The sequence below is a fragment of the Mirounga leonina genome, unplaced genomic scaffold (genome assembly GCF_011800145.1).
Source record: "Mirounga leonina isolate KUSES-001 unplaced genomic scaffold, KU_Mleo_1.0 Mir_171, whole genome shotgun sequence".
Classification (NCBI taxonomy): domain Eukaryota; kingdom Metazoa; phylum Chordata; class Mammalia; order Carnivora; family Phocidae; genus Mirounga; species Mirounga leonina.
Genome location: NW_023270436.1, coordinates 19,649,637 through 19,668,630, shown reverse-complemented (window position 1 = coordinate 19,668,630; position 18,994 = coordinate 19,649,637). Strand labels below are relative to the sequence as shown.

Sequence of the window (18,994 nt, the reverse complement as noted above, 5' to 3'; positions counted from 1 at the left end):
CCTTAGAAAGAGTAGTTACTCTCCACCCCGGAGATATTCCCGGTCAGGTCGCCAAGAAAGGACATGAAACGTACGGCTACAGAGAGGTGCATCAGTCTTTATACTGAGCCCTTCCACAGCACCCTCAGTGGCCACCCTCCTGGTCATCTCTGGTGGCAGCTGCTTCTGCCTCAGCCAGCAGCCAGCACGTCACAGCGAGTTTACGTCAGCAGCTGAAGGAGCTCTTGTCTTGTTCCTGATGATTTCAAGGTCCTCGCAGTCCTCATAGTCTGGCTCTTCCCGAAACGCCCATGTATCCGTGGGCAGTTGTTGTAGCTTCTGTACGGGGAACCAGTGGATGGAGGTATCGTTAAATACGTCCGTGTACTGCGAAGTCTCAGGCAGCTGACGCTCCTCCAGTCCTTCTAAAATCTAAGCAGGAAAGTTCAAGTGTAAATACACAACCCTGACAGTCACAGTAAACCCCACACTAATGGGTGCCATTTATTGGTCACCCCCAGATTACCCTTTTTAAAAAAAGAAAATAAGGACTAGGATATGTTGATTTAGAGCTTCTGTGATGAACTGGAAACTCCAAGGGCGGTGAGTATGTGGGACTGATACCGAGAATGAAGGACAGGTCCTTGCTTCCTGGAACACAGAGCTATCGAGAAAGCTGGTGGACTACAGTAACTTCCCCCTGCCCTCAGTGAGCCCCTCATGAGCTTCCTCCCAAACATGTAAGGCAGAATTCACAGTAACGGGGAAATGGTCTGGTTTCACACCCTTTTCCATCCCAGCCCTTTTGTTTACACAGATACCTTTGCAATGTAGGAATAATTTTTCTGTAGAATCCTGGCCGGCAACCTAGAAATTAAAAAAACAAACAACAAGCCCAGCATGATTAGGAGGTATGGGAGGGTTTTATCTAACTTAAGACATTGCAGAAATGCAAAGTAGTTTAAAGACAGCAAACATTTTAAAAAGGGAACGTGCAGTGGGTTCAGTAATCCGTAGAAAACGTGAATGCCCCATCACCACCCCTTCTGCCAAGGGAGGAGTGACGGCGGACACCTAAGGCGTGTGCAGCTGAGAGCAAATGGTTTCCCCCACTTTTAGAAAACACTTGTACGTCCTAAGGGAAGGGAGGAATTCTTGGCAAACAGGTCTTAACTCTGCAGCTTGACTGGGGGCTGGTGTCCCCGTCTAACCCTGTCCGCTTTCCTATGGACCAGCGTCTCCTGCGTGTGGGTCTGTCGGGAAGGCCCCCGCCCCGGCCTGGCGGGACCTCTGCACGCCCAGGCTCACCTTTCCTCGAGTCCTCTGAAGCTGTTCCCGATGATGAGCATCTTGGCGAGGGCGTCTACCGACCAGTTTCCCCACAGAAGATTGTTGTACAGGGCTGTGCCGCAGTGGGGCATGTAGAAGACGGTGGGCTCGCCGCCGACGCTCCGTCTGCCTTCCTGCGGGGACGGCCGCGTGGTGAGAGCCACAGCGCGAGCCCCTCCGCTCCTCCCGGGAGGTGGGCGTGGGGGGCACATCCGGCGGGGCGGAGCCCTCTCACCACGAAGTGATCACCGTGTACTGACGCGAGGGGCCCACGCTAGCCACCCTTGCTGTGCGCAGTTCAGCACGTGTGGCGGGTCACGCCGCACGCCTTGAGACTTCCACGGACTCCTGCGTCCCTTACAGCAGCCCCTCTGCAGGAAACCAGCAGCTGTGAGGGAGGCACGCCGACACCGCGTGGAAACGAAGCCCTTCCTTCGCCAACAGTTAGGTTATAACGTGGCCTGAAATTCACAGATGATGTGGGCCCCAAAGTCGGGAAATGGTGAGGTCCAGAAAGAACTTGTGTTTACTGAACAGATGTGGGCCCCACAAACACAGGAAGCTCTGCTTCAGCAGAGGGGCTTCTTGGTTCCGAGACAGCAAGGGCAGGACGGGTGGCCACGGTTACTGTCCCCATGGACTGTGCTTGGTCAGCCTCCGGGCCGCCTGGGTCCCTTTCTGCAGACACCTATCACAGTCAGTCCCTTCCAAATGTCCCCTGGGGGACACAACGGCCCCTCCTGAGGACCGTGGCTCCACAGCGGGACCCGTGGCAGGGATGCAGGCCCTGCCTCCCCTGGGCCTCTCCGCTCTGCACGCTCCTCCCTTCTGTTCACCACAAACAGGCAGGAGCCAGCCTGGGTCCATCCGGCCAACTCCTGGTGGGCTTGCAATCCCAGCGCCGACCCAGAAAACCTTCCTCCAGCCCCTCAAACGGCGCGGAGTGCCTTCCCCTCTCTGTTCCGCTCACCACGTACTTGTTGACAGGCCACACGCCCTGATGGGAACCTGGGCCCCAGGACACTGGGACTGCATCTATCTTGGCCTCCCGCCAAAGTCCTTGCCCCGCACAGAGCAGGCACTCAGGAAAGATGACGTGAGTGGAGGGGCAGGGTTTCATGGCCCCGCCAACATTGGTGAAGGATTCTCTTCTCTCAGCGGGGCCTGATTTTCAGATTTCACAATAATGACTTGGCCATTTTCGAACACGGACAGGGATCAAATGATCATTCTGTAATCCCCCCAGCAAAGCAAAGCGGCTTGCAGTGGTGTGTCCCTCCACTGGCTTCAGGCCCCTGCTGGTGAGATGATCTTGTTCCGGGTCTCACAATTTCACCCCAGGGCGCACGATCTACCCACAGCTCACAGCCAGATGCTATGGGTGTGACTGGGCTACTGTGCAAAGAGAGATGTTCTGTCCCCTTCTCTGACCTCCCCTAGCACAGGGTAAATCCCAACCAGAAGGAGGCCATGTGAGGCACCGAGACTGCGCACCCCTTTATTTTTTAACACCAACAGTAAGTACCAACTTAGGAAATTACCAGAGGATCCTGGACACGGGATTCTCACCAGAATTTTGCAAATATAACAGGTTTCAGGCCACGCCATTTGTTGTTTTTTTTTTGTGACGGGCACCACCTAGGCCACGATGTGGGGCACTGACGGGTCCCGTGACAGGCGCCGGGAAGGCAAGTGGGCAGTGGGAGAGAACGACAGCTACTGCAGAGCAGGTGCGTCCATGGGGCACAGTCTGGGGTCCCCCTCGGTCAGCAGGCACACAGCCCTCCCGTTCCCCTGCCCCAAGCCACTCACCTCGTTCTCGCTGAGAACAGTCACACCGAGCGTATTCAGAACCGCGATTTCTAGTTGGCTAAACAGAGGGTCGAACACCCAGCAGTGCCTTCTGGGAATCTGCGGAAGGGAAGAATGAGTTCTATCAACCCAAAGATCTGTGTGCAGACCGTGTGCAAGACCTACGGGGAACTGATCAAGAAGAATACAAAAACGTACCTGGCACTTTTCCAGGAAGAGAAGCAAAAACGTGAGCTGGTGTCTAGCTATGACGCAGGTGGCAAAGTTCCCAATGCCGTAACATACACACTTCAAGCGGCAGGTTCCCGGGACTGGGGACTCCCCTGGGATGGAGCCGGGAGTCACAGCAGCCTCATCTGGCGAGGAGTCAAGATGCAGGTTTCCAAGGGCTTCCGGAAGAGTCCCCTCAGGGGCCTTCAGTTGTTCCAGATGTTTTGTAAGACAGCCGTTGATGGTTTCTGAAAGAGCAGGCCCCCGGAACACAGTCAGAGGGCGTGCTCTGACCCAGTGAACCGGATCCGTCACCGAAGTCCACAGACCCAGGGAGAAAAGGGACAAGTTGGGAAAGGCTTCAGCTCCTCAGGGAGAAGGCCGCGGGCCTCACTCCCAAACATGCCTGGGAGGTACGGCCAGGCCCACGAGCACCACAGGCTGTCCCGGGTCCCTGCATGCCCCCCCCACCCCACACCTGCAACCCCTGAGAATGTTCCAGCAAAAAAATAGGCTTCATTTATGGGCACAGTTTCCACCCAGAACTGTAATGTGAACTGTGTCTAATTTAGTAGGAGGTACCTGGTAAATGTGGGGTATGCTCTGAAGTACCTACTTTTTGATTATAACAAAGAACAGAGGAACAGAGCTCTCAAAATCACACTATAAACGGCTGGGGATAGGAATATTTCATGTCAAAAGTTCAAAGAAAAAAAGGCTGGGGCTCTTGGAGTCTAACAAAATACACTCGTTTAAATCTTCTCACACGGCAGTGGGTTCTTCTTATCTCTCATTTTATTACACTGGCACTGAATTTATTTGAACAAATCTGTACACAAAACAAAAAGCAAAGGGCCATACGTTCCCACAGTAAGACACCGATTTTCCCTTGCTGCAAAGCTATCTTGAAATAAGACCCCCGGCTCGGAAAGGCTGCATGCAGAACTGGCTCTTTCAGTCCTTCCTGCTGAAAGTCCTGGTGGAAGCTTTTTGGGAGAAACTTGACAGCAGATATCAAGCTGGTCACTGCCTGTCACTGAAGAAGTCCACTTCTGGGAATATGTCCCGAGAGGATAATCATCCTGTATTTGGTAAGAGCTTTACGCATAAAGGTGCTCACCAAACAGTTACGTGTAAGAACTAAAAAAAACAAAGGAAACAAACTAAATGTCCCTCAATAAAAATTCTAACTGCTGTCCGTTCCCTCCCCGTATTAACATTTATGTTGCCACAGACTATTTAGGAAGAGGTTACAACTGCATGGGGAGAAACAGGTCTACGTGGCAATGTTGAGGCAAAGAGCACAGCAAGAATAGATATCAACAATGACAATGGCAATGGATGTTGACAGCCTTCCGTGCCCAGGCAAGCACTGTCCTGAGCACTTCACCAAACAGCCTCTTTTAATCCTCAAAATTACACCACAGATGTGGTGCACGCTGTCACCTCCCTTTCACAGATACAGAAACTGAGGCTCAGGGCTAGTAAGTGCCAAGACACACGGCTGTGAGCAGGAAGTCAGAATTAGAACCCAGCTCTGTGAACAAAAATCTCACCAAATGTGGACTGGACTCCTTTCTTCGCCCACATTCAGGCCCTCCTCCCACACCCTCCACCCAGCCCTGGCCTCTGGTACCCACCTAGTGCCAGACTCCAGAAATCAGACAGAAGCAGGTCCTCCCTGTTAAGAGAAAAAGGCACGATCATCTCCCAACCTTCTCCGGGCCGCCCCCTCAGGGACCCTGCTCCTGGCCATGAGCTGGATGCGGGAGGATGGAGCGCCCTCACACACAGGGCTCACAGCACCTGCCCTGGGGTGGCAGGCGCAGGATCCACAGTGCGCATGTCCAGAACCAGCCCAGTACGGCCAGTGCTCAGAGAGGGCAGAAGGGTTGCTAGAGGACGTCCTGATTCCCAAGGACCCCTCTGGGTCTCTTCTGTATCCCTGGCCCACACCATGGCCTGGCACAGAGGCCGAGCTCCATAGACAGTTGCTAGACGCACAGATTGAGCCTCTCTGAGCTTTAGCTTCCTCACCTCTAGAATGGGGAAAAGGATCGTCCCTCTCACGCAGGGTTACAGAAGGGATCACGTGGGTCAACACGCAGCAACAGCCTCACACATAGCAGGGACTCAATAAACAGTCTTTGTTATTACAAATAACTCCAAGGTGAAAGTCAAAGGACAGACGAAACCAGTGTCTGGGTTTCTTTATTCAAGTCAACTGGCCTACGCAAACCCCTAGCTGAACACAGTCGACAGTGATTTAAAACGAACTTGGTGAAATGTCCGATCAAAAGACATACAGTGGCTGAAAACACAATACCCGTCCATGTGCCGCCCACAAATGACTCACTTTGGACCTAAGGACAACACTGACCAAAAGTGATGGGACAGAAAAGATGTTCTGTGCAAGTGGGAACCAAGACAGAGCTGGAAGAGCTATAATCAGACAAAACAGAATTCAATGCTGTTTAAACACATACCAACATTTGTGAGACGCAGCGAAAGTGGTCCTAAGAGGGAAGTTTATGGCGATACAGGCCTGGCTCAAGAAGCAAGAGAAGTCCCAAACACACACGCTAACGTGACACCTTGTGACCTAGAAAAAGAACAAACGAAGCCCAAAGTCAGTAGAAGGAGGGAAAGAACAATCAGGACAGAAATAAATGAAAGAGGGACCAAAAAAAAAAAAGAGAAAAGATCAGGGCGCCTGGGTGGCTCAGTTGATTAAGTGTTTGACTTGATTTTGGCTCAGGTCATGATCTTGGTCTTGAGATCAAGCCCTGCATCAGGTTCTGCACTCAGTGTGGAGACTGCTTGAGATTCTCTCCCTCCCTCTGCCTCTCCCCCTGTGTGCGCGTTCTCTCTCTCTCACAAATAAATAAATCTAAAAAAAAAAATAACAAAATTGACAAACCTTTGGCTACACACACCAAGAAAAAAAAAGAGGGGACTTAAAATCAGAAATGACAGAGGAGATATGACAACGGACACCACAAAAAACCAAAAGCTCAAAGGGACTACTGTGAACAGTACACAGCAACAATGTGGACAACCTCAAAGAATCAGCAATTTATTTATTTATTTTTATGCTTCAAGTTTTTATTTACATTCTAGTTAGTTGGGGCACCTGAGTGGTTCAGTCGGTTGAGTGTCCGACTCTTGGTTTTGGCTCAGGTTGGAATCTCAGGGTCCTGGGACTGAGCCCTGTGTTGGGCTCCAAGATCAGCAAGGAGTCTGCTTGAGACTCTCTCCTCTCCCTCTGCCCCTCCCGCTCGTGTTGTCTGTCCCTCTCTCTCATATAAGTAAATAAGATCTTATAAATAAATAAACAAATAAATTCTAATCAGTGACATACACAATGTAATATTAGTTTCAGGAACAGAATTCGGTGATTCAACACTTACATAACTGAAGACCCAGTGCTCATCATATCAGCAATTTATTTATTTATTTATTTTAAAGATTTTTATTTATTTATTTGTCAGAGAGAGAGAGAGAGCACAAGCAGGGGGAGTAGCAGAGGGAGAGAGAGAAGCAGGCTCCTCACTGAGCAAGGAGCCCGATGTGGGACTCGATCCCAGGACCCTGGGATCATGACCTGAGCCGAAGGCAGACGCTTAACGACTGAGCCACCTAGGCGTCCCTCATCATATCAGCAATTTAAAACCTCCCAAAAAACCAAGTTCCAGGACCAGACGCCTTTAATGGTGGATTCTACCATTCAGAGAAGAATTCATACCAATCCTTCTTAAACTTTTCCAAAAAACAGAAAAGAAAGCTTCCAAACTCATTTGCTGAGGCCAACATTACCCTGATACCAAAACCAGACAAGGATACCCCAAGAAAAGAAAATTACAGGCCAAAATCCCTGATGAACATAGATGCAAAAATGTTCAACAAAATACTAGCAAACCAAGTTCACCAATATGCTGAAAGGATCATATACTATGATCAAGTGGGATTTATTCCAGTAATGCAAGGATGGTTCACACGTACACATCAATCAAAGTGATACATCACATTAACAAAATGAAGAATAAAATCATGCGATCATCTTGAGAGATGCAGAGAAAGCATTTGACAAAATTTAATATCCATTCATGATCAAATTCTCAACAGAGTGGGTATAGCGGGAACATACCTCAACATGATAAAGGCCACATATGACAAGCCCACCGATAACATCACATCCAATAGTGAAAAGTTTCAGCTGTTACTATTTCCTCTAAGATCCTCTAAGTTAAGAACTTTCCTAATCTTTCCTAGCCATTTTTATTTAACATAGTATTGGAAATCCTAGGCAGAGCAATTACGCAAGAAAAATAAACAAAAGGCATCTAAACTGGAAAGAGGTAAAACTGTCACTATTTGCAGATGACATATAAGGAAAACCTTAAAGACTCCACTGAAAAACTGCTTGAACTAAAGATTGAATTCAGTAAAGGTATAGGATACAATTATCAATACACAAAAATCCGTTGTGTTTCTATACACTAATAACGAACTATCAGAAAATGAAATTAGGAAGATGATCCCACCTGAAGTTGCATCAAAAAAAGAATAAAATACCCAGGAATAAACTTCACCAAGGAGGTGAAAGCCTATATACTGAAGACTGTAAGAAGTTAAGGAAAGAAACTGAAGACAACACACGTAAATGGAAAGATATTCCATGCTCATGGATTAGAAGAATTAATAGTGTTAAGTTGTCCATACTTCCCCAAACCATCTACAGATTCAATGCAATTTCTATCAAAATTCTAATTCCATTTTTCACAGAAATAGAACAAAGGATCCAAAAATTTGTATGAAACCACAAAAGACTCTGAATAGCCAGAGCAATCTAGAGAAAGAAGAACAATGCTAAAGGCATCACACTCACTGATTACAAAGCTAGAGTAATCAAAACCATCTAGTATTGGCATAAAAACAGACACACAGATCACCAGAACTGAAGAGAGTGGCCAGAAGGAAACCCACACATCTATGGTCCAGTACCTTATGACCAAGGAGCCAAGAATATACAAGGGGGGAAGAACAGTCTCTTTAATCAATGGTGCTGGGAAAACTGGACAGTCACATGCAAAAGAATGAAACCGCACCACTATCTTACACCATACACAAAAATCAACTCAAAATGGATTCAAGACTTGAATATGAGACCTGAAACCATAAAACTCTTAGCGGAAAACATAAGGGAAAAGCGACTTGACGTAGGTCTTGGTAGTGATTTTTTTAACCTGATACCAAAAGTAAAAGCAATAAAGAAAAGTGTGGGACTACATCAAGCTAAAAAGCTTCCAAACAGCAAAGGAAACCATCAACAAAATAAAAAGGCAACCTACTGTATGGGAAAACATTTGCAAATCATAGATCTGATAAGGCGTTAATATCCAAAATATAAAGAACCCATGCAAACAGCAAAACAAAGCAAAACCAAACCAAAAAACAACAAACAACCGCACAAACAATAATTAAAAAATGGGCAGACCCAAATAGACATTTTTCTAAAGAAGACATACAGATGGTCAACATGAACATGAAAAGATGCTCAACATCATTAATCATCGGGGAAATGCAAATCAAAAGCACAATGAGACACCACTTCACACCTGTTAGAATGGCCCTTATCAAAAAGATAAGAAATGATAAGTGCTGGTGAAGATGTGGAGAAGAGGAAAACCCTTGTGCACTGCTAGTGGGAGTGTAAATTGGTGCAGCCACTACGGAAAACAGTATAGAAGTTCCTCAAAAAAATTAAAAATAGAACGACCATGTGATCCAGCAATTCCCTTTCTGAGTATTTATGTGAGGAAAATGAAAACACTAACTCAAAAAGGTGTATGCACCCCTTTGTTTACTGCAGGATTATTTACAATAATGAAAATACAGAAACAACCTAAGTGCCCATCAGTGGATGAAAGGATAAAGAAATTGTGGTAGATACACACAATGGAATACTACTCAGCCGTAATAAGAATGAAATCTTTCCATTTCCAACATGGATGGACTTTGAAGGCATTATGCTAACTAAGTAAAACAGGTCAGACTGAGAAAGACAAATACTATAACTCACTTAGACGTGGAACCTTAAAACAAACAAAACAAGAACAAAAAACTGAGTTCATAGATAGAACAGATAGGTGATTGCCAGAGTGAGGGGGTTGGAGGTGGGAGAAATGGGTGAAGGGATCAAAAGTAAAAAGAAAATAAACCCAATTATAGCATCTTTTTTTTTTTTTTAATTAAGTAAGCTGTACCCCCAACGTGGCTCAAACTCATAACCCTGAGATCAAGAGTCGCATGCTCCACTGACAGAGCCAGCCAGGTGCCCTGAATACTAGCATCTTCCGATGCTCAATGTTTTGAGAAAGGCTAAAGTAATTTAATCTATGATATTTTGAGGGATATGTATATATTTGGCAAACTTAAAAAAGAAAGAACAGACTTCAGAGTCAGACACTCAGGTCTGTATCTGGTTCTAATATTTACTATGACATTGAGCAAGTTACTTCTTTTTTTAAAATTTGATTTATTTATTTGACAGAGAGAGCAAGAGAGAGCGAGCACAAGCAGGGGGAGGGATAGAGGGAGAGGGAGAAGCAGGCTTCCAGCTGAGCAGGGAGCCCGACATGGGGCTCCTGGGGTATGACCTGAGCCGAAGACAGATGCTTCACTGACTCACCCACCCAGGCATCCCTACTATTAGCCTCTTTTGTGCCTTGTTTCCCCAACTCCAAGGATAATATGAATATTTACTTTTAGCATAGCTTTTATTTAAAAAAAATTTAAGAATAGTTTTTAAAATTAAATGAGATACAGATCACTTAGAATAGTACCTACAACAGTAAGCCCTCAATAGATACTTTTTTTTTTTTTTTTTTAATCTTATTCTGGGGCGCCTGGGTGGCTCAGGCAGTTAAGCAGCTGACTCTTGATTTCGGCTCAGGTCATGATCCCAAGGTCCTGGGATAGAGCTCCGCATCAGGTTCTGCGCTCAGCAGGGAGTCTGCTTGAGGATTCGTTCTCCCCCTCTGCCCCTGCCCCTCCCTTCTCTAGCATATGCGTGTGCACGCTCTCTCTCTCTCTCTCTCTAAAATAAAATAAATAATTATGTCTTAAAAAAAATCTTATCCTGAACATTTGGCTGTTGCATAATCATGCGCATTGTAACTTTTCATATTTGGGCATTACCTATAGTTTACAAAGCACTTTTATACACATTCTCTTATTTGAGTCACCGATAATGGTCCTGGGAGAAGAATTTGTTTCTATTTTATAGAGAAAAAAAAAAACCAGACTTAGAGAAGGGGTGTGTTTTGTTCAAGGCTTCAGAGCTAACAAATGATCTTCTGATTCTCAGTCCAATGGAGGAGAAAAAAAAAAAAAAATCCAAACACTGTAACAAGAGCCAAAGAAGGGCATTACATAATGATAAAGGAATCAATCCAAACAGAGGATGCAACATTTGTAAATATTTACCTGGCCAAGAGAGGAGCAACTAAATATGTAGAGCATATACGAACACACCTCAAAGGAGAAATCAGCAGCAATACCTTGGGGGACTTTCATACCTCATATCAATGGAATCATCAGCCTCAGACAACAAGGTAATTTGAGGTACTTAACAGATACACACAGAAGCCTCCGTCCAAGAGTAGCACATAGAATACACTCCTCTCAAGTGCACATAGAACACTCTCCAAGCTAAGGGGTAGACGAACCATGAGAGACGATGGACTCTGAAAAACAAACTGAGGGTTCTAGAGGGGAGGGGGGTGGGAGGATGGGTTAGCCTGGTGGTGGGTATTGAGGAGGGCACATTCTGCATGGAGCACCGGGTGTTATGCACAAACAATGAGTCATGGAACACTTCATCTAAAACTAATGATGTAGGGGCGCCTGGGTGGCTCAGTCATTGAGCGTCTGCCTTCGGCTCAGGTCACGATCTCAGGGTCCTGGGATCGAGCCCCACATCAGGCTCCCTGCTCAGCGGGAAGCCTGCTACTCCCTCTCCCACTCCCCCTGCTTGTGTTCCCTCTCCCGCTGTGTCTCTCTCTGTCAAATAAATAAAAATTAAAAAAATAAAATAATAAAATAAAAATAAAAATAATGATGTAATGTATGGGGATTAACATAAGAATAAAAAAAAAGAAAAAAAAAAAAAGAACACTCTCCAAGCTAGACCATACATTAGGCCACAAGTCAATAAATTCAAGAAGCCCAGAATTTTCCAAAATGATGACTGAAATCAAATCGAGCATCTTTCCAACCACAGTGGTATGGAAGGAGAAATCAATTACCTGAAGAAAACTGGAATTTCACAAACATGCAGATTAAACAACATGCTACTGAACAACCAATGGGTCCATGAACAAATCTAAAGAGAAACCAATAAATACTTTGAGACAAATGAAAATGGAATACAGCATAGCAAAATTTATGGAATGCAGCAAAAGGGGTTCCAAAAATGGGGCACCTGACTGGCTTAGATTGTGGAGCGTTGTGACTCTTGACCTTGTGGTTGAGTTTGAGCCCCACACTGGACATAGAACTCACTTTATTTATTTTTTTTTTAAGAGTTCATTTATTTGAGAGAGAGAAAGAGAGACTGAGCACAAGCAGGGGGAGTGGCAGGCAGAGGGAGAAGGAGAAGCAGGCTTCCCGCTGAGCAGGGAGCCTGATGCAGGGCTCAATCCCAGGATCCTAACATCATGACTTGAGCTGAAGGCAGAGGCTTAACTGACTGAGCCACCCAGGCACCCCTAGAACTTCCTTTTAAAAAACCAGTGGTTCTAAAAGGCAAGTTTATAGTGATACAGGCCTAACTCAAGAAACAAGAAACATTTCGTTAAATAAGCAACCTAACTGTACACCTCAAGGAAACAGAAAAAGAACAAAGGAAGCCCACAGTTAGTAGAAGAAAGGAAGTAACATATCAGAACAGAAATAAATGAAATACAGACTAAAAAGACAATAGAAAGATCAACAAAAGAGCTGGTTCTTTGAAAAGAACAAAGCTGACAAATTTTCAGCTAGACCCAAGGTAAAAAAAAGAATGAGGACTCATAATCAGAAATGAAAGAGATGTTCCCACTGATACCATAGATATACAAAGGCTCATAAGAGACTACTACAAACAATTACACCCCAACAAGTTGAACAATCTAGAAAAAAAAGGATAAATTCCCAGAAACATACAACCTTCCAAGACTGAATCACGAAGAGACAGAAATTCTGAACAGACCAATTACCAGTAAGGAGATTAAATGAGTAATCAAAAACCTCTCAACAAACAGAAGTCCAGGACCAGACGGCTTCACTGGTGATTTCTACCAAATATTCAAAGAAAAATGAATACCAATCCTTCTCAAACTTTTCCACAAAAACAAGAGGAAGGAATGCTTCCCACCTCATTTTAGGAGGCCAGCATTGCCTTTATTAAAACCTGCCAAGATGCCACAAGAAAAGAAAATTACGGACCAGTATCTGTGATGAACATAGATATAAAAATCCTCAACAAAATATCAGCAACCCAAATTCAACAATACAGTAAGAGGTATGATCAAGTAAGATTTACTTCAGGGATGCAAGGGTGGTTCAACATCCACAAATCAATCAAAGTAATACGCCACATTAACAAAATGAAGGATAAAAACCATACGGCCATCTCAACAGATGCAGAAAAAGCATTTGACAAAATTCAACACCCATTTTGATAAAAGCTCTCAACAAAGCAGGTATACAGAGAACGTAACTCAGCATAATAAAGGCCATACATGACAAGCCACATCATATTCAATGGTGAAAGCCAAAAGCTTTTCCTCTAAGATCAGAAACAAGACAAGGACACCCATTCTTGCCGCTTTTATTCAACATAATAGTTCGCCCTTGAACAATGCAGGGATCAGGGGTGCCAAACCCTTGTGCAGTTGAAAATCTGAGTATACTTTTGAATCCCCCAAAACTGAACTACTAATAGCCTACTGTTGACCAGAAGCCTTACCAATAACACAAAGAGTCAATTAACATATATTTTGAATATTATATATATTATGTACTGTATTTTTACAACAAAGTAAGCTAGAGAAAAAAAAATGTGATTAGGAAAATCCTGATGGAGCTAGAGTGTATTATGCTAAGCAAAATAAGTCAGTCAGAGAAAGACAAATACCATATGATTTCAGTCCTGTGGAATTTAAGAAACAAAACAGATCAACAAATGCGAGGGGCAATACAAAGAACAGAAAAGGAAACAAACTATAAGAGACTCTTGATAGAAAACAAACTGAGTGTTTGATAGAGGGGCGCTGGGGGGAGAGGGACTAGCTGGGTGATGGGGATTAAGGAGGGCACGTGTTATGAGCACTGGGTGTTGTATGCAAGTGATGAATCACTGAATTCTCTTGAAACCAATATTGCACTGTATGTTAACTGACTAGAATTTAAATAAAAATTTGAAGAGAAGAAAAGAAAAAAAAAAAAGAAAATCCAAAAGGACAATACATTTACAGCAATGTCTGTAGTTACTGAAAACAAAACAAAACAAAACAAAAAAACAAGAACATGTATTAAGTGGACCGACAGTTCAAACCCACGTTGGCCAAGGGTCAACTGTAGTACTGAAATCCTAGCCAGACCAATTACACAAGAAAAATAAATAAATAAAAGGCATCCAAATTGGAAAGGAAGAAGTAAAGGTCACTATTTTCAGATGATATATTATATGTAGAAAACCGTAAAGACAACACCAAAAAACTATTAAACAAATTCAGTAAAATTGCAGGATAAAAAATACATAAAAATCTGTTGCATTTTTATACACTAATAATGATCAGAAAAATAAATTTAAAAATCAATCACATTTACAACTGCATCAAAAAACCCCAAATACTTAGAGATCAATTTAACCAAGGAGGTGAAAGCCTATATACTGAAAACTGTAAGTTAAAGAAACTGAAGACAACACAAGTAAATGGAAAGACATTCCATGCTCATGGATTAGAAGAACTAATAGTGTTAAAATGTCTATACTACCCAAAGCCATCTCCAGATTCAACGCAATTCCTATCAAAATTCCAATGACATTTTTCACAGACATAAGGCAAAGAATCTTTAAAATTTGTATGGAACCACAAAAGACTCCGAATAGCCAAAGCAATCTTTAAGATAGAACAAAGCTGGAGGCATTAGGCTCCCTGGTTTCAAACTCTATCACAAAGCTGTAGTGATTGCTGGCCTACTGTCATAAAAACAGACACAGATCACCAGCACAGAAGAGAGAGCCCAGAAGGAAACCCACACATCTATGGTCCAGTACCTTATGACCAAGGAGCCAAGAATATACAAGGGGGGAAGAACAGTCTCTTTAATCAACGGTGCTGGGAAAACTGGACAGTCACATGCAAAAGAATGAAACTGTACCACTATCTTACACTACAGACAAAAATTAACTCAAAATGGATTCAAGACTTGAATATAAGACCTGAAACCATAAAACTCTTAGCAGAAAAATTAGGGGAAAAGCTGCTTGACATAGGTCCTGGCAGGGATTTTTTTGGATCACACTCCAAAAGCAAAGGCAACAAAATCAAAAATAAATAAGCAAAACTACATCAAACTAAAAAGCTCCTGCCCAGCAAAGAAAATCACCAACAAAATAAATAGGCAACCTACCACCTGGGAGAAAAGATTTGCAGATCACAGATCTAATAAAAGGTTAATATCCAATATATATAAAGAACTCATACAACTCAATAACAACAACAAAAAACAAACAATGTGATCAAAAAGTGGAAGGATTATCCAAATGGACATTACCCAGAGAAGACACACAGAGAGCCAACAGGTATGTGAAAAGATGCTCAACATCATTACTCATCAGGGAAATGCAAAAAAAAAAAAAAAAAAAAAAAAACACAACAAAAAACAAAAACAACAACAACAATGGGATATCACCTCACACTGGTTAGAAGGGTTAGTATCAAAAAGGGGAGAAATAACAAACATTAGCGAGGAGGTGGAAGGAAGGGAACCCCGGTGCACTGTTGGTGGGAATGTAAGTAGGTGCAACCACTGTGGAAAACAGTATGCAAGCTCCTCAAAAAATTAAAGGTAGAACGACCCTACAATCCAGCAATTTCTCTTCTGGCCATTTATCCAAAGAAAACAAAAACACCTATTTGAAAAGATATATGAGTCCCCATGTTCATTGCAGCATTATTTATAATAGCTAAGATAGGAGGACAACCTATGTGTCATGGAGGGATGAACTGATAAAGAAGATGTGGTGTTATGTATATAAAGTGAAATACTATTCAGCCATAATAAAGAACGAAATCTTTGTTTGCAACAACACGGATGGACCCTGAGGGCATGACGCTAAGTGAAAGAAGTCAAAGACAAATACTGTACGACATCACTTTTACATGGAGTCTAAAAAACCAAAAAACTGAACTTAAAGATACAGCCAACAGATTGGTGATTGACGGGCAGGGGGATGGGTGTGAGATGGGTGACAGAGGTCAAAAGGTACAAACTTACAGGTATAAAATAAGTAAGTCACAGGATGTAATGTACAACATGGTGACTATAGTTAATAACACTGTATTGCAAACTTGGAATTTGCTGAGAGAGTAATCTTCAAAGTTATAAGAAAAAAGTTTTGTAAAACAAGACAAAACTGGATTTAAACAGATAAGCCATACACCACTACTCAGGGGACTCAGAAAGTACAGAGAACTGCAAAAATCTGCACGGGAGGCTGCCCTCATATTCCTCGCAGAGGCTAAAGGAGAGCTTTGTACACTGGTGAGTGCGTGCACAGAACAGCATGTAAAGTGCTGGGCTCCTTTCTACCCAGAGCAGTGCGCACTGCATCACACTCAGGGGTACAGGAAGAAGCAGGGAGTTCCTGGCGGATACTGAAGAAGCTCAGGAAGAATAACAATGCAGGGTGTACGGAAAGTGCCTTAGGGGTTTTCCAAATCCCTGGGCATGTACCATCTCATAGGTGTCTTTTGAGATCCTACAAAAAGTCGCTGCTGCAGCCAACTTCTTTAATTCAGTGGTAACCTCTGAGTCATCACTGTCTCTTGACCCTAATTCTGGGGGAGAGGAGCACATAAAATTGGTCTAATTTCTCTCAGTTGGGATGGTCCTTCAACTGTTGATCTGAATCACTAAGAAACGCTGTTACTGCGCCTTTAAAGGACTGCAAATGAATAAAGACAATAGTAACAAAAATAGGTAACATTTATTCCTCTGTGTTAGGCACTGTTCTAAGCTGTAAGGTGCAGAGTCAAGCATGGAGGCATGAGGGTCTGGGATAAGCCCCAATCATGGAGAGGTTGGAAGCACAGGTTTTGGGGCAGCAAAGACAAGGGTTTGAAATCTGGTTCCAAACATTATCTGGGTCTCTAAGCCTCAGAGCCCGATCAGGAGCCTAGCCCACTGAGATGCTCAAACTGATAGTGTAGAAATGCTTAAGTCAGTGGCAGGCACACAGCAGCTCCTCAATTAACTCATGATGATAATCATGAGGATGTCAATCACGTTGGTGTTCCTTCCCCGGCGCTAGCAATAACAATAACCAATACTGGTATAATATTAATCCCCAACACTGATACTGCGCTTACCCCACGCCAGGAACCGCGGGTTACATTTACTTTGGAAGTGGGTTACATTAACTAATTCATTAAATCCTCAAAACAAGCCTATATAGGTACTGTTTTCAGGTCCACCTCTCAGATGAGAAAACCGAGGCACGGAGATTACATACCTTGCGCAAGGTCACGCAGCTGGAAGTGCAATCAAAGGAACGACAACCTTTACTAAGATCCAGTCTGTAATAAGCTCCTTACCTCCCTTAAATCCGCACAATAACCCGAAGGGTTTGCGGTTCCGCCCACTTTACAGATGCCAAGACTGAGGCTCGGTCCCAGGGCCGAGCCCGCACTCACCCAGCCTCCCGGATGCGACGAAGCACGACTCCGCCGCCCGCCTGGGGCTCGTCCTCCGGGTCCCGCGCCGGTGCCTCCCTCTCTCGCGGACGCCGCGCGGCAGAGCGCCTCCTCCTCCGCGGAGCCACAGCCTGCCAGGGTTCCGCCGCCGCCGCCATGGCCCTCTGACCTCACGGCGCGCCGCCTGACGTCATCACCGCGCGCCAGCGCTCGGGGAACTGTAGGGGGCGATAGGCGCTGCCGGCGCGTGATCCTGGGGCCTCTCCGCCGCGCGCGTAGGTACCGGGAGGGAGCCGCTGGCGCCCCGCTGCCGCCCGCACTGTGGGGTCCGAGCCCGGAGCGCTGGGCTGCCGGGCTGCTCCGGCGGGTGGGCGGCGCGGGGACACTGAGGGGCGGGACCGTGGCCGAGAGCGCCTCTTGGCGGCCCCGTCCGCGCGGCGATCGCCGGCATTGACCCCCGCACATACACACACCTTTGCCCACAAATTCCCAGGAGCCGAGGCCAGACACCTCCCAGTGCCCTTAGCCCGATCCCGATCGCAGTGGTTAGCTCCCCCTTTCCTGGCCCGCTGACTCGCTGAGGCCACTTCCTATTGCCGGCCACTTCTTGGCTCCCTTGGGGCGTTATTGCAACTTCCCAGGCTGCCCGAGCCTTCTGTGGTCACATCCCAGCACCTGCCCTACCCCACGGACATTATGGACCTCTTTTGGACCTTTCAGAGATAAGAGCTTGCACCTTGCAGTGTAGGGCCCAGTCTTCTGGGAAGGAGGGAGAGGGGGTTTCAGGCTGCTGTCCTTGATTCCAGTAGCTTCCGCGCCCCTCTCCACAGGAATCCCATGAGGATGGCCCCATAGAGGGCTCACCTCAAGATAATCTAAAGCTGAGAAAAGACAGAGATTTTACAGTCCTCAAAGAGTCAGTTCGGTCCTCTCTAGATAATCCTCTCTAGGAAAGGAGCTTTAAAAAGCTATTGTATTCCTGGGAGGATGAAAGATGGTGAGCAAGCATTTGAAACCCTGTCTCTGGGACATCAAGCTTGGACAAAGTCACAAGAGAAATACAGTTCTGGAGGGACCAAGGGGTTTCCTTGTGGAAAAATTAAACCCTGTTTCGTTTTTCTGGAGGGTTATCCAGACCAGTGTGGGGAGGTACCGGGAGGCCAGTTTTAGCGTGGTGCAAGGATAAAGTTAACACTCTGAGTTGCCTGTGTCTCTGGAGGGAGTAAGCCAGAGACCAGGTAATTTTTAAAGAGTGCAAGAGATAAGTAGAGTAAATGATGCCAGGGTCCCTTCGGACTGAAATTCCATGATACTTAATCATCTCTTCTCTTGGAATTTGAAAGCCACTTGTTAAACTCCTATTTTGAAAACTTGCCCAGCTCTGGAATTCATGTTCAGATTACTTTTGAGCTGTCAAGGTGACAGTTCCTTAATTTGGGTTCCATTATTACTGCAACAGCCGCCTTATTTGTATAGCTGTTCTTGGCACACAGAGCTTTTTCACACTAGTTACTTAATTTTATCTTCTGTGAGGCATAACTGTTCAAAGAGACAGAGGAACTTGCTCTGAAGTCCTGCTGCACTCTCTTTTTTCTTCTGAAACAATTTTTCAACTTTCTAGAAGACTCTTTGTGAAGTATACCATTTGCCTAACCCTGCTGGGTCACATGCTCTCTCATGGGTTTCTGAAATAATCT

The 18,994-nt window shown here is 45.0% G+C and overlaps 1 protein-coding gene across 1 annotated transcript; it reads right to left on the bottom strand.

Moving 5' to 3' along the window:
- Window positions 1-77: 77 nt before the first annotated feature.
- SRRD (SRR1 domain containing) lies at window positions 78-17,460 on the bottom strand. The gene is made up of 7 exons (XM_035017255.1): window positions 17,298-17,460; window positions 4,971-5,011; window positions 3,319-3,578; window positions 3,121-3,219; window positions 1,288-1,442; window positions 801-846; window positions 78-411 (listed from the first exon to the last, which is right to left on the bottom strand). Exons 1-7 carry the CDS (start codon window positions 17,453-17,455, stop codon window positions 190-192), a joined length of 981 nt encoding a protein of 326 aa, XP_034873146.1. The 5' UTR covers window positions 17,456-17,460; the 3' UTR covers window positions 78-189.
- Between the last annotated feature and the right edge of the window lie 1,534 nt (window positions 17,461-18,994).

Bases quoted from the DNA above. Each gene is read 5' to 3' on its own strand.
- SRRD (XM_035017255.1), bottom strand. From the start codon at position 17,455: ATGGCGGCGGCGGCGGAACCCTGGCAGGCTGTGGCTCCGCGGAGGAGG. The intron at 5,012-17,297 runs GTGAGTGCGGGC...TTCTCTTAACAG, and splicing joins CGTCGCATCCGGGAGGCTGG to GGAGGACCTGCTTCTGTCTG. The intron at 847-1,287 runs GTGAGCCTGGGC...TTTAATTTCTAG, and splicing joins TTCAGAGGACTCGAGGAAAG to GTTGCCGGCCAGGATTCTAC.